Source organism: Dasypus novemcinctus, chromosome 15 (genome assembly GCF_030445035.2).
Source record: "Dasypus novemcinctus isolate mDasNov1 chromosome 15, mDasNov1.1.hap2, whole genome shotgun sequence".
Classification (NCBI taxonomy): Eukaryota; Metazoa; Chordata; class Mammalia; order Cingulata; family Dasypodidae; genus Dasypus; species Dasypus novemcinctus.
In genome coordinates, this window is record NC_080687.1 from 34,603,885 (window position 1) to 34,618,409 (window position 14,525).

Genomic DNA, 14,525 nt, shown 5'->3' on the forward strand with positions numbered 1-14,525 from the left:
CAGGTTTAATGTGCCTCTAAAACCATTAGCTCTGGACTTCTACTCACAGTCATTAGGTACTAAGTAATATGGGCGGGGGGGGGGGGGCAGATCTTCTTAAAAACACAAAGATCTAAGAACATAGCAAGGAATTAACCAAAATCGCAAAGATGAAAACATGGAAATATTAACCCAACACTCAACACTATTTCTGCCTAAAAACATCTGTCCAACCAGGAAAAAACAGCAATGAATCTGAGTGAAACTTTTGGGGTGGCATCAAAAATTTTAAAGTATAATCACAAAGAACAAAAAGTCACCAAAAGTGAGAATACTGACAAACCACCATTTTAAGGTAAGGCCATGTAGAAATGCAAATTCAAGATAAGAGTAAACTGGAATAATATAACTCATTCTCTAAAACTGCAGCAGGGCTTTGTATCTCCTCCGGAGTCCAAGGAACCTCAAACTTTGAACAGTGGACACAAAATACAACTGTTTACAGACACCAAGCAGAAGGAAATGAAACATCTCTAAGAAAATAAAAAACTATCATCCTAGGTTTCTATTTATTAACAAAAACAATTCTTTTAAATAATTAGTGAGAGTCAAAGATAACAAGTTACACAAGGAACTAGATATTACAACCAATAAAGAGCATAAATAACAGTTAACACAAATAGTCATAGAACTTAAGATATTAAAATTATTGGACACACTACAAAAAAGTAGGACTATTATGTTCAAAGAAATAAAAGCCAAATGTAAAAATTTGGATAGGAGAAGAAAAATGACAAAAAGCTTTGAATCATATTTGAAAAAGAGCTACACAGAAATTCTACAACTGAAATACACAATAATTGAAATTAGAAACTCAATGGGTGATTTCAACAATCAACTAAATATAGTTCAAGAGAAAGTAAGGAAATTAAATCAATAGAAAATATCTGAAGAGTTGAAAAATATCAAATGGGATAAAAGACACACAGGTTATATAGTAAGGTCATCTAACATAAAGATTATATGTATTTAATTAGATGCCTAGGAGAATAGATTGTCTTAAGTGATAATGGTACAGAATTTTCAAAAATGTTGAGAGAACTCTACCCAAACTCAAATTCAATGCACATGTTTATATTTCAGAACAAAGCTAAAGAAAACCAACGAAAAATGAGCAATTCTGAAATGTTAGAAAGAAAAAATAATTATCTCCAAACAAGTAAAAGGTAGAATGACAGCTTAAGTTTTATCAGTAATAGTTGGAAAACAGAGGATTATTATCTGCAATGTGTTGGAAAAATTCCTAGCCAAAGTAAAACTCCATGAAGTACAAAAATGCCTTTCATGAATAATGGTAAAATAAAGCCACTAGCTCTCAACAAAATGTTTGCCAAGCACATTTCTCTAAAGAAAAGCATACAGCATGCAACAGGCAAAAGAAAAATGAAATCAGAAATGAGGCCAAATTTCCAGAAACAAAAGAAAAGGGGAAAATGTAGGTATATATGAATTAATGGTAACTATTTAAAAATAAGAGAAATGTCCTCAGAAGGATAATTTCATATGTCAGGAGAAAGGAAATGGAATTAAAATAAGGACTTTGTACAGTCTAGTGAAAAGATATTGATTAATATTAGGCTTCAATAAAGTTGACACATTTATGTTATTAATGTAATGTATAAGGACTACCATGTCCCCATAGATTAGGGAGAGTCAGGTTGTCACCCCACTGCTCTGAGGGGGTCTGTATGTCAGACATTAGGGAGAATGTTGCCACCTCCTCACTGTATTAAGGGAATTGAGACTATCCCCCAGAGAATGAGGAAAGTATGACCATCACCCAAATGTTCTTGAGAGGTAAGGTCTGGAGCTTGGAAGCCACCCAGATCCTTGAAGAGGGGAGAAAGTATGGCCACTAGGCAAGCCTATGGAAAGGAGAAGGGGAAAAAAAACATAGTTTAAAGGATGACTCTGACTTTGAAATCTAATCTAAACCCTGCAGGTTTTCCAAACTGTTGGGTGACGTGTTTTTCTTCCAGATTCTACTTATGGTAATGCAAATGTTTATCCTATGTATTTTGGAAGCATATAACATGTTTTCTAAGGTTCACAGGTCTATAGCCAGCAGGGAACTTTGCCCAAAGACAAACTGCATGCCTGCCTGATTTTGATGTGATTTTGTACTTAGCATTAATATTGAACTGACTTAAAGTTTTTAGAATATTTTGATGTAATGAATGTATTTTGCATACGGAAAGACATCTTTTTGGGATTCAGAGAGTGGAGTGTATCAGTCTGAAATTATTTTATGAATCCCAAAGAGAGAAATACTGGGAAGCAGATTTGGTCCAATGGATACAGTGTCCACCTACCATATGGGAAGTCCGCGGTTCAAACCCCGGGCCTCCTTGATCCATGTAGAGCTGGCCCACATACAGTGCTGATGAGTGCGAGGAGTGCCGTGCCACATAGGAGTGCCCCCCACGTAGGGGAGTCCCATGCACAAGGAGTGCACCCCATAAGGAGAGCTGCCCAGTGTGAAAGAAAGTGCAGCCTGCCCAGGAATGGTGCTGCACACACAGAGAGCTGACACAACAAGATGACGCAACAAAAAGAAACACAGATTCCTGGTGCCACTGATAAAGGATAGAAGTGGTCACAGAAGAACACACAGCTAATGGACACAGAGAGGAGACAACTGGGGGGGGGCAGAAATAAATAAAAAATAAATCTTAAAAAAAAAAAAAGAAATACGGTATTTGTAAACCAATCTATTACTCTTGGTATGGTACCCTTTGATTGCATTAAATTCAGCTGAGAGGACTTTGATTAGATTACTTGATGAAACTGATTTAGGACTTTTGATTCCAATACCTCAGTAAGGCATGACTCAAGTTATGAGTCTTGGCCCATTTACTGAGTCTGATATACATGGAAATGCAGAGAAAGTGTCAGACACAAGAAAAGAGAGCTCTGCCATTTTTGATCCTGCCATGTGACAGAAAGTAAAGGCTCAAATAGCTGAGAAATGAGCCGTTTGCCTGAAAACTTACAACTGAATGTGGGAAGAGAGTAGAACAGTCAACACTGAGAGTGAACAGGCCTGGAAGAAACAGCCCTAAGCCAGGAGAGAGAGGACCATAAGATGACTTATGCATGAAGCCCCCACAAGACTGGGCCCACAGAGCAGCTCAAGAAGAAAGGGTGACACCAGAGAGGAAGGTTGAAACCTGAGCAGAGATCAGCAGCCATCGTGTTCTACCATGTGACAAATATCAACAGTAGTTGATATTGGTGAGAAAGCATCTAGGGAAAGCAGATGTGACTCATGCAGTTGGACACCTGTCTACCACATGGGAGGTCCCAGGTTTTGTTCCCAGTGCCTCATAAAGAAGACGAGCAGGACAATGAGCTGATATGACAGGCTGGTGCAGCAAGTTGACACAGCAAGAATGACACAATGAGATGATGCAATGAAGAAACATAATGAGGAAACACAATGAGAGAACAACAAGTGAGAGGAGAAGGTAGCTCAAGCCATTGGGCACTTCCCTCCTACATGGAGGTCCCAGATTCAGTTCCAGTGCCTCCTAAAAAGATGAGCACACAAAGAAGAAACCAGAGAGCAGACAGCAAGTACAAATAATGAGGGGCAGAGGAAATAAATAAATTAAATCTTAAAAAAAAAAAAGGCATCTATGATGGTGCCTCAGTTTTGACTTCTCATGGCCTTGGAAATGTAAGCTTTTACCACAAATACATCCCCTTCATACAAGCCAAAATAAAAGGACATAAAAGCAAAAAGGACAATACTATATGATTGTGGTATTATGAACTAAATATATTAGGTAAACTTCATAGACTTAATAACCAGAATACAGGTCACCAGAATATAGAATGAGGGTAGAGAATGGAAAGCTGATAGTTAATCTGTGCAGAATTGGTTAAATGGTTGTTTGTAAATTTTTGGATGTGGTTAGGGCGTCCGTCTACCACATGGGAGGTCCATGGTTCAAACCCCGGGCCTCCTTGACCCATGTGGAGCTGGCCCACGCGGAGTGCTGATGCACGAGTGCCATGCCACGCAGGGGTGTCCCCGTGTAGGGGAGCCCCACACGCAAGGAGTGCACCCCATAAGGAGAGCTGCCCAGCATAAAAGAAAGCGCAGCCTGCCCAGGAATGGTGCAGCACACACAGAGAGCTGACACAACAAGATGATGCAACAAAAAGAAACACAGATTCCCGCGCTGCTGACAACAGAAGCAGACAAAGAAGAACACGCAGCAAAAAGACACAGAGAACAGACAACTGGGGCGGGGGGGGGGGGGGGAGAGAGAAATAAATAAATAAATCTTTAAAAAAAAAAAAGAGTACATCATGGTGTATTATATGGGTATGACAATGGTTGAAAGGGAAAGCCTAAGGACATGTATATAACTAGAAGGAAAGCTAAAAATGCAACAGTATAAGATACATGAGCCTTTCACAAAATAAAAATGAACTACAGAGAAGGAAACAATAGCAGCTATGTAGGGCAGGGGAAGCATAAGGAGACTGAGAGGTGATGAGTTTTGTTTGGTTGGTTGCTTTCTATTTATGATTATTATTATTATTCCTGAAACAAAGAAAATACTCTAAAAATGAAGTGATGAATGCACAACTAAGTTATTATAACAAATACCATTGGCTGTACACTTTGGATGGATTTATGTGTTATGAATATGTACCAATAAATTGATTTGTTAAAAAAAAAACAGGCCAACAGATATCTGGTACTTTGCATCAGCAGCCCTTTGGCAAATTAAAACAACTACCAAAGACTAATAAACACTCTACATATAACCCACGAACTAGTATGGGATTAACTTATACGATAAATATTGCAAAAGAAAACAAGGAGAAAATAGAAAATGAAAGCACAGAGATGTAACTAAAATAAGGCATTAAAAGACAGTCAGGGAGCAAATGTGGTTCAATCACTTGAGCATTTATCTCCCAAAAGGGAGGTCCTAGGTTCGGTTCTCAGTGTCTCCTAAAGAAGATGAGCAGACAACACGTGCAAACAACACATGAAAACAAAGCACAAACACATAAGAGAGCCGTCTTGGGGCCGGAGGTGGGGGTGGGGGGATAAAATAAAAACCAAACAAACAAAAAGACTAAATTTAAACCCAAATATATCATAATTTATATTAACTTCCTATAGAGCAGATGGTCCAGGTACAAAGATTAACTTGGCTAAAAAAAAGTATATATTGCCAACAGAGACACATGTAAAATGCATGAATACAGAGAGACTGAAAGTAAATGGATAAAAAAAGATATGCCACACAAAAGCTATTACAAGCCATTAGAGATTCTCTACCTGGGTGGAAGAAAACTCACCTCAGATATCCTAGGACATATGCCTAAGATTAAGGTCAAAACAGAACAACTGAAAACACCCCTCATGCAACCACCAGCAGGCTAACATGCAGGTAGAGAATACCTCTGGGAAAGTGACAAGATCATGAAGACAGAACTTCAAAGAAGCACAGGGTCAAGGAAAATCCCAAAACCAATGGTGGTCTGGGAATGGAGAAAAACCCTCCATCAACTCTATGGTACCTGGATAACCACAGCAAGCAAAATTCTCAAGTCCTACACAGTTCCTGCCTGGGGTTAAGGCAAACCCCACCCTCCTACAAGGCCCAATAGAGGAAGAGCTGAGCCCATTTCCAGGCATAAATACTATTTAGCTCACTCTCTAGTATTCTATGAACAATATCTAGCTTTCAAACAAAAATTATCAGTTACAGCAAAAGTATGAAAAAGCAAACATCCTAATTAGAGAAAAATAATCAACATCCCTAGATTAAGCTATGAAATTCCAGATACTGGAATTATGAGACAGGGTTTTAACATATATATACACACACAAATAAAAGATAAATTAAAGGCTCTAATGCAAAAAGTAGTCACTGACATACATGGATAAAGAATTTCAAAAGAACTGGAAATTGTGATATATTTAACGTATTGCAAGAGAAAAAAATGCCAGTCAAGAATCTTATATTCAGCAACACTGTATTCCAAAAATGAGGGAGAGGTTAGAATATTCACAGATAAACAGAAATTGAGGTATTAACAGAGCAGCTTTGCAGGAAATATAAAAGGGAGTGCTATAGCCTGAAAAGAAAAGACAGCAGAGAAAGGCTTGAAAGAGAGTCTAGAAATGAAGAATATATCACTAAAAGTAACTAAAAGTGTAAAAAGAGTGGTGAAAATAAGATATGACATATAATACCCAAATGTCAAAATGGGGAAGAAGTGCCTTTAAAGGAATAACATTCAATGTTAATGGATTAAACTCCCAATCAAAAAAGAAAGACTGGCAGAATGAATAAGAAATTATGAGTCATCTATATGCTGTCTACGAAAGGCTCACCTTAGACCCAAGGATACTTACAGATTGAAAGTGAAAGGCTGGAAAAAGATATTCCACACACACAGTAACCAAAAAAAAAAAGTGGGAGTAGCTGCGCTTATATCAGATTAAATAGACTTTAAAAGCAAACTTGCTATTAGAGACAAGGAAGGACATTATGTATTAATAAAAGAGGCAATTCAACAGGAAGAAATAATCATAAATGTATCTGCATCTAACCAGGGTGCCCAAAATTATATGAGGCAAACAATGACAAAACTAAAGGGAGAAAAAGACATCTCTACAATAATATTTGGAGACTTAAATATACCACTCTCATCATTGCATAGAAGATCTGGGCAGAGAATCAATAAAGAAACAGAGAGCTTGAATAATAGGATAAATGAATGAAACCTAATAGACATACATAGAACACTGCACGTCAATCAGCAGGATATACATTCTTCTCAAGTGCTCATGGATCTTTCTCCAGGATAGACCATATGTTGAGTCACAAAGTAGATCTTAATAAATTCAAGAAGACTGAAATTACACAAAGCACTTTCTCCAATCATAATGGAATGAAGATGGAAATCAACAACAGGCAGAAAAGGGGAAAATTCACAAATACTTGGAGATTAAACAGTACACTCATAATCAGTGGGTCAAAGAAGAAATTGCAAGAGAGATCAATTAATACCTGGAGATGAATAAAAATGAGAATACAACATATCAGAACCTATGGGATGCAGGGAAGGCAGTGCTAAGATGGAAATTTATAGTCCTCAATGCTTATATTAAAAAAGAAGAAAGAGCTAAAATCAATGACCTAACTAAAGAGCTGAAGGAACTAGAAAAAGAACAAGAAACTATTCCCAAAGAAAACAGAAGGTATGAAATAAAGATCAAGCAGAAATAAATGAAATTGAGAACAAAAAAAAACAAAACAAAATGGAAAATTAACTAAACCAAAAGCTGGCTGACCAAGATTAATAAAATTGACAAACCTTAACAAGACCGAAAAGGAAAAGAGAGAAGATGCAAATAAATAAAATCAGAAATGAAAATGGGGACATTACTACTGACCCCAAAGAAATAAAAGAGATCATAACGTAACATAGTGAACCCAGAGGTGAATGATCATTGTGGTTAATAGTATCAATGCAAGAATGTTCTTCTATGAACTAGAGCAAATGAACATCACTATTACAAGGTGGTAAGAGTATAGAGATGCATAGAAATAATAAAACTAATGTGACTTACAGACTATAGTTAAGAGTAATATTGTAGTATTCTTGCATCAATGCCAAAGAAGGTATTGTGTTAATAATAGAGGGGTATGGAAAAAATATACCACATGTACGCTAAAGACCATAATTAGTAGCAATAGTCTGAGGATATTATCTCATAATCTATCATAAATGTTCTACAACAATGTACAGTGTTGGTGGACGGGTGTTGTATGGGAATTCTGTACGTCATGCATGATTGGTAAGTTCACAACTTCTCTAATTTTATATATATATATATATATATATATATGTGTGTGTGTGTGTGTGTGTATATATATATGTAAGAACTGGAAACTAAAACAAAGAATCCAATGGAAAAGCTAGAAAGAAAAAGCACAATAACAGAGATGAAAAATGTCTTTGATGGGCTCAACAGTAAACTCAACCCAGTGAAGAAAAGAATCAGTGAACTTAAACAATGGGCAATAGAAACTACAAAAACTGAAACTGAAACACAAAGAGAAGAAAAGAAAAGGGAAACAAAATGGTGTATCTAAGAAAAGGTGGACTGTCAAAAGGTCTTATATATAATTATTATATAATCCAAGAAGTGAAAGAAGAAGAAAGTACTACACTGAAGAATTATTAGAGAGATCTTTTTTTTGTGAGGGGGGGTGGATTTTCTAAAATTAAAGAGAGATGGGGGGAAGGGGAAGGAAGAGGGAGAAAGGGGGGGTAACGGTGAAGCCAGTGGAACAAAGACAAACTCCAAATCCAAAAAGCTTAGAAAACAGCAAGCAGAACAAGTAACAACAGCAAAATCCTAGACATGATCATATTCAAACTGAATACTGAAGATACACAGAAATCTTGAAGGTAAAAGACAAAGATACATTACAGACTAAGGAACAAAGATAAGAATTAAAATAACACTTCTAGTGGTGACTACTGCGTTTCTCAACTTCATCAGTGTAGCAGAGGTAGCATTCAGCAGTATAGTTCCGGAAGTCACCACTGTAGTTCAACCTGGATATACTTCCATCCCTTCCAAACATTTTGAAATGTTTTTGAAAACAATTCCTTTCTCTTTATAATATTTGTATTACTCCTTTCTCTTTATAATATTTGTATTACATTGGTTTCTGCTAACAGAACATGAGCCCTTACTAATACAATTCATTAAGAGACATTTTTTTTTAAATGGTAGAATTTTCAATACAAAGTATTGAAGGAAACAAAGCTGAAGGACTAGATCGACCTTTAAATTATAGTGAAATTTATCTGACGTTCTCAACAGATGTATTAGCACAAGCACGGAGAACTAAATATTTATTTAATAGTTTAGTTAGTTTTAATTTTAGAAAACAAAACGGGGTAGATGCACAAGGGTAAAGTATGGAGCCACAAAGAAGGAAAAACAGAGCTTTTGTTACCTGGAGTCTCGTATTCATTTCCAAGAAGTAAAAATTCTTCTTTGAGTCCACAAGGAATTCTACAGTTCCAGCAGAGGAATATTTCACTGCTCTGGCAAGAGCAACAGCTTGTTCTCCCATTGCTCTTCGAGTCTCAGGATCCAGAAAAATGCTGCAAATACAGAAAGAATAGTTTTCTACATTTTAAACAAAAACAAAATTACCATGTGTATAGATTATAAAGGATTTTTAAGAGTTTACACAGATACAGATCATCTGTACCAATTCAACATTTCATAGCATTAAACATGCTTAAATAAATCAACTTCGGTTTTCAGAAAACTAACATCTGAAATTTCCAACTTCAGTCCATTTATAAATTCTAGAATTACTTTTCAACTAGTAAAATTTTATATATTCAGAATTCCTTCAAGCTGAAATTGAGAGAATTGTTAGAAAATAACAAACATCTAATGGGTCTTCAGAATCTGTTTCAAAATATCAAACCACCTTCCAACAGGCAAATAAAGCTGAAATGTTTTCAACAAACCTCCCCCCAAAAGAATATTATCAAATTATTTGCACATTTTTATAGATTTTGTTTCTAGGCAAGTAAGGCTCAGAGAAACCAAAGGCTGACTACTATCCTTGTGGATTAAAATTATTCTGAAATAAAATTTAGGGGATACTTCGCATATTTTTTTAAAATTACAGAATAGTGTAATTAACTCCCATGTACCTGTTTCCCATATTTAAAAATTATTAAAATATAGCCAATCTCATCTTTTCTACACTCCCCTTCAACTTTTCTACAAGGCCCAGCGGGTTGTTTATTTTATTTTAACACAAATTCAAATTAGATATTTCATCTGTAAAACTTCCATATCGATCTCTTCGAATTTTCTGTCTTTTATAATATAAACACACAAAAAGTTAACACAATCTCCTAAAGAGCATTTACTATCTAGTCAGTATTCAAATTCCCTGATTATCTCATAAATATATTTTACAGCTGATTTGTTTGAATTGGGATCCAACTACGGTTCAGACATAGCATTTGGGTGGTTTTTATATCTTTAAGATTCTTTTAATCTTTTAACGCCTCCTATGCTGGCTAGGCTAATATGTTGACTTGGTCAGATAATAGTGCGCAGTTGTTTGGTCAAGCAAGCACTGGGCTAATTGTACTGCAAGGACATTTCACAGACTTTTTAAAGAAACATAATTTCTTTAAAAGACAAAGAGAGAGAACAATAATTATGTTTCAAGGTTCTCAATCTATGAAAGATTTTTAACCCAGGTAAGACTTGATTAGGTTTTGAATAAAACCTATGAAAAAAATGCATCAAAAAATTACTGTTTTACCACCATCTATTCTCTTCTTTCACACCACTAGAATTTTAGCTAAGCACATGGCCACTTATGAAAAAAAGACATCATTTCTCAGCTTCCCTAGCAAAGTACCTAACTTCAGATCAGTACCAAGCAGTCAAAACTGCTAGGTTCCAGAACCCTTCCTAAAAAGACAGGCAGAGCATTCCTTTTGCCTTATCTTCTTCATTTCTGGTGCTGTGAAATAGAAAACCACACTCCAAAAAGGCAGGAGCAGTATCTTGTACGAGCTGAGGTTTCTGAGGACTTTGTATAAGAGAGTCACTATAAATCAGCTCTGGAATGTATACCCTACGAGTTTTAAAGGAAAAGAAATAAAAGAAGTCCCTAATATTTTAGATTTTGTGTGATGAAGATGAAACTTAATACTAAATCAATACAGGAATTTGGATTTGTTTCAGTAAAACAAGGGGAAAAAAAGAAAGGTAACCTGAATGAGGTGGGGCAGGGAGTAGGAGAATTAGAATCAATCTGTTTTTCTTTAAATCACCATATTCCCTCCCTTACTTTTATTTGTTTTTTCAGGTACCAGGGCTGGGGATTGAACCTGGGACCTTGTATGTGGTATACCAGTGCTCAACCACTTGAGCTCACTAGCTCCCCCATAATATTCTTAAACAGAATAGGTCTGCTGCCTAACTGTAGAAATTTATAGAAGACCTCTTTTCATTTTGAATTCTCTGACCCTTTTAGTTCAAGCTGGTAGTGTGTCCATCATAACAATTCTCAAAAACTTTTCTAAGTTTTCCATGAATCTTATACGGGAGCAAGCCACTTTCTCTAATCTCTTTAAGATAAGTTATTCTTACCTTGGGTTCCTTGTGAAGTTATTATAGGCCTTGGGTTCCTCGTGAAGTTACTATAGGACACTGCCCTCTAGATTCTTAGAAGCACTATTGTAGGATCTGCAAAGTATACCCTTAATAGCCATAGACAGTCTTTTCTCTTTCTGAAAGTTTTCAAAAGGCACTATCTTAGATCTTTCTGAAGTCTCAAACATTCTTACAGTCCCATCCAGAAGTCATCTTTAAATTTGGGAATGTCATGCCATCTGTAGAAGCCAGGAATAAGAAACAATTCCATTTTGAAGCTAAGTCTTGTTTCCTTATATTTCCTTTAAATTTCGTTTAAAGAATGAATTTAGGGGAAGTGGCTGTGGCTCAAGCAATTGAGTTCCCATTTACCATTTGGAGGACCCAGGTTCAATCCCCCGGACCACCTAGTAAAAAAGAAAAAAGGCATCCCAGACCTGTGCAGCACAGAGAGGCGCAGGTCTCTGTGTGGCAAGGCAACGTACCAAAAAGACAATGACGAAACCGAATAAAAAATTTTTTTAAAGAGAGAACTTAGTTCATCTCTCTATTCTTGGATTTTAACATAGGCAGCTCTAAGAAGTCAGGGAACAATTTCAACACAGTGCCAAGAGATTTCCTTAATTCATCAAGTTAAGTAACTCCACTTCCTCTTTTCCACATTATTACAGTTTATGGTGTTCCCAAACTTTCTGCCACTAAAGAGCAAGGCTCCCCTCTCTAACTGCCTCCAATAGCATCTTCTTTTTCCTTTAAGTCCTCAACAATGGGCTCCTCAAGAATCTTCAAGCTTCTGCTAACAATCTTTTCAAGGCCCTTTAGACTTGCACTATTACTTGTCCTGGTTGCCCAGTCCCAAAGCTAATGCCACATATTCTGGAATTTTGTTTCATAGCACCCCACTCCCAGTACCAAATTTTTTTTCTAGGTATCTACTTTTGCTTAAAAGAAGATGTGTGTGTGGTATGTGTGTGTGTAATAACCAATTCCAAAATGTAATGAATTAGCAACAATCAGTTCATTATTGTCTCTGAAAATCATGGGGATTGACTGGGCTCAAATAAGTGGTTCTTCCTCAAACCACTCATGTAGTTGCGGTCGGACACTGGATAGTGCTAGAAGAGTAGAGCACTGGAGCAGCTGAAAGGTGAACAGGCATCTCTACTTCTCTCTCTCCATGCAGTTTCAGAAAGTTGCCATTGGTTTCTCCATATGAGCTACTACAATGGCCTTTTTATAGCATGGTGGCTGAATTTTAAGAATAAGTTTCCCAAAATAGAGGAAGTGCAAGCTGGCATTTCAGAAGACCTGGGTCCAAAACCTAGCACAGCATCACTTCCACATATTCTATTGGTTAAGCAGTCATAGAGCACAGAATCAAGGGGAGTGGACAGGATACCTTCATCATCGGTAAGAAAAGTGTCAAAGGATTTGGCCAGCATGTTTAAAATCACTACACCATACCACAATTTTAAAATATGAGTAGATTTGATTTCTACCATTACCCATGATTAAAAATTCACTCAGATTCATACCTACATTTGCCAGAAACTATACACACATCATATCAAGGCAAGCTGACTATGATGATTAAAGTTACATAAGTCTATATTCCTATATTATATATGTACACTCAACCGGGAATTTCTGGGAACTAAGAATACCAGAATACATACAAGAATCAACATAGCATCAAATTAGAAATGGAGCACCACAAAATTGCTACACTAAACACACGAAAAATGGCCTACAGAAGTCCCATGGGGCTGTGATAAATCACGGAATTTCTAAGAACCATACCCCAGAATCCCTTTCATAGTAGGATAAATAAAGGATATTCAGGATTAACTTTATGAAACCTTTCCTAATATTAAAGTCAGGAAGGGATATATCCCAGAAATTCCATATTCCTAGAAACACCAGCAGGGTTATACTACTTCTATACTATACAATGGAAGTGATAGTTGGTTGTCTATCCAACTTTCTCATTTCTAATAAACCCCATTTATTTTTCAAGTATCCTCTCACTTTCATGCAGCTATTTACTTAAAGGGAGGTACACTCTAGCCTTTGGGAGAAAAATGACTAGACTATGCCGGCATTTTTCAAAGAGGAGAATTAAGATGGGCAGAAGGAATTCTTTTTTTTTTTCTTTTTTCTTTTGCAGGACATTTAGCATCCTTGGCCTCAGTCCAAAGAATGCCATCAAAAAATAAAAATGAAAACTGCTAGTCAAAATTAGTCTTAAAGGTGTAATTCTCATTCCTATTAACCAGTTAGGAGTGAGCTTTGAATAGAATTCTGGCCAATGAGATATAAGAGAAATCTAAATCTGCTGGAAGACTTCTGTAGGCTTTGGTCACTGATTAAAAATTTAAAAAAAGAAAAGAAAGAAAGAAAAGAAACACATGGGAAGGAATAATCCTTCTTCTTCGAAAAGAATTTTATCAGGATATAATGTGCAGGTCTGTCAGCCATCATGAAGTTAGCCAAAAGGCCAATCATGACAGTTTAGATATATGGATTAACTTTGAAGACACTGTTGAATTAACAGGTTAGCCAATCCTTTGAGATACCCTAACTCAAGAATTCTTCTGTTGGATTAAAAAAATGTCATTTAAATCTATTAAGACAGACTTACTATTATTAACAATGCAAAGCCTCCTAACTGACAAAAGCCTTAGTTACTTGAGTATTGTGGAAGATCAAGTGGTAAATTCTTAATTATAAAAATGGATAGCAGAAAGAGGATGTGGCTTAAGTGATAAGGCCTCCACCTACCATATGGAGGACCCAGGTTCTGGGACCTCCTGGTGAAAAAGAAGAAGCCAGTGCCTGCAGGGTGAGCCAGTGCTCCACGAGTGCCTGCATGGTGAGCCAGTGCCCGCACAAGTGAGTCATGCAGCAAGATGATGCAACAAAAGAGAGATGCAACAAAAGAGAGATGCAACAAGAGAGAGACGAAGGGGAGAGTCAAAGTGAAGTGCAGCAGAGACCAGGAACTAAGGTGGTGCAATTGACAAGGAACCTCTCTCCACATCGGAGGCCCCCAGGATCAAATCCTTCTGAATCCTAGAGAAGAAAGGTGAGAAGAGAAGACAAAAAAGAGAAATAGATACAGAAGACCACAAAGCAAATGGACACAGACAGCAAAAACTGCAGTTCAGGGGCAGGGGAAAAAATCTTAAAATAAAACAAATGGATAGTAGTAGATTCAACCATGAATATCTAAAAGCAATTTTATCCTATAAAAAGGAAAACACATATAAGAAATACATAAAAGCAGATTATA

General features: G+C 36.6%; 1 protein-coding gene across 5 annotated transcripts in view; it reads right to left on the reverse strand.

Moving 5' to 3' along the window:
* The window catches only part of PCCA (propionyl-CoA carboxylase subunit alpha), a 537,919-nt gene that overhangs the window by 282,875 nt on the left and 240,519 nt on the right, over positions 1–14,525 (reverse strand). For all 5 annotated transcript variants that reach the window (XM_058276458.2, XM_058276457.1, XM_004458407.4 and 2 more), the window contains one exon: positions 9,051–9,201. In XM_058276458.2, the coding sequence (XP_058132441.1) occupies positions 9,051–9,201 (151 nt within the window). The remainder of the gene's footprint in view (positions 1–9,050; positions 9,202–14,525) is intronic.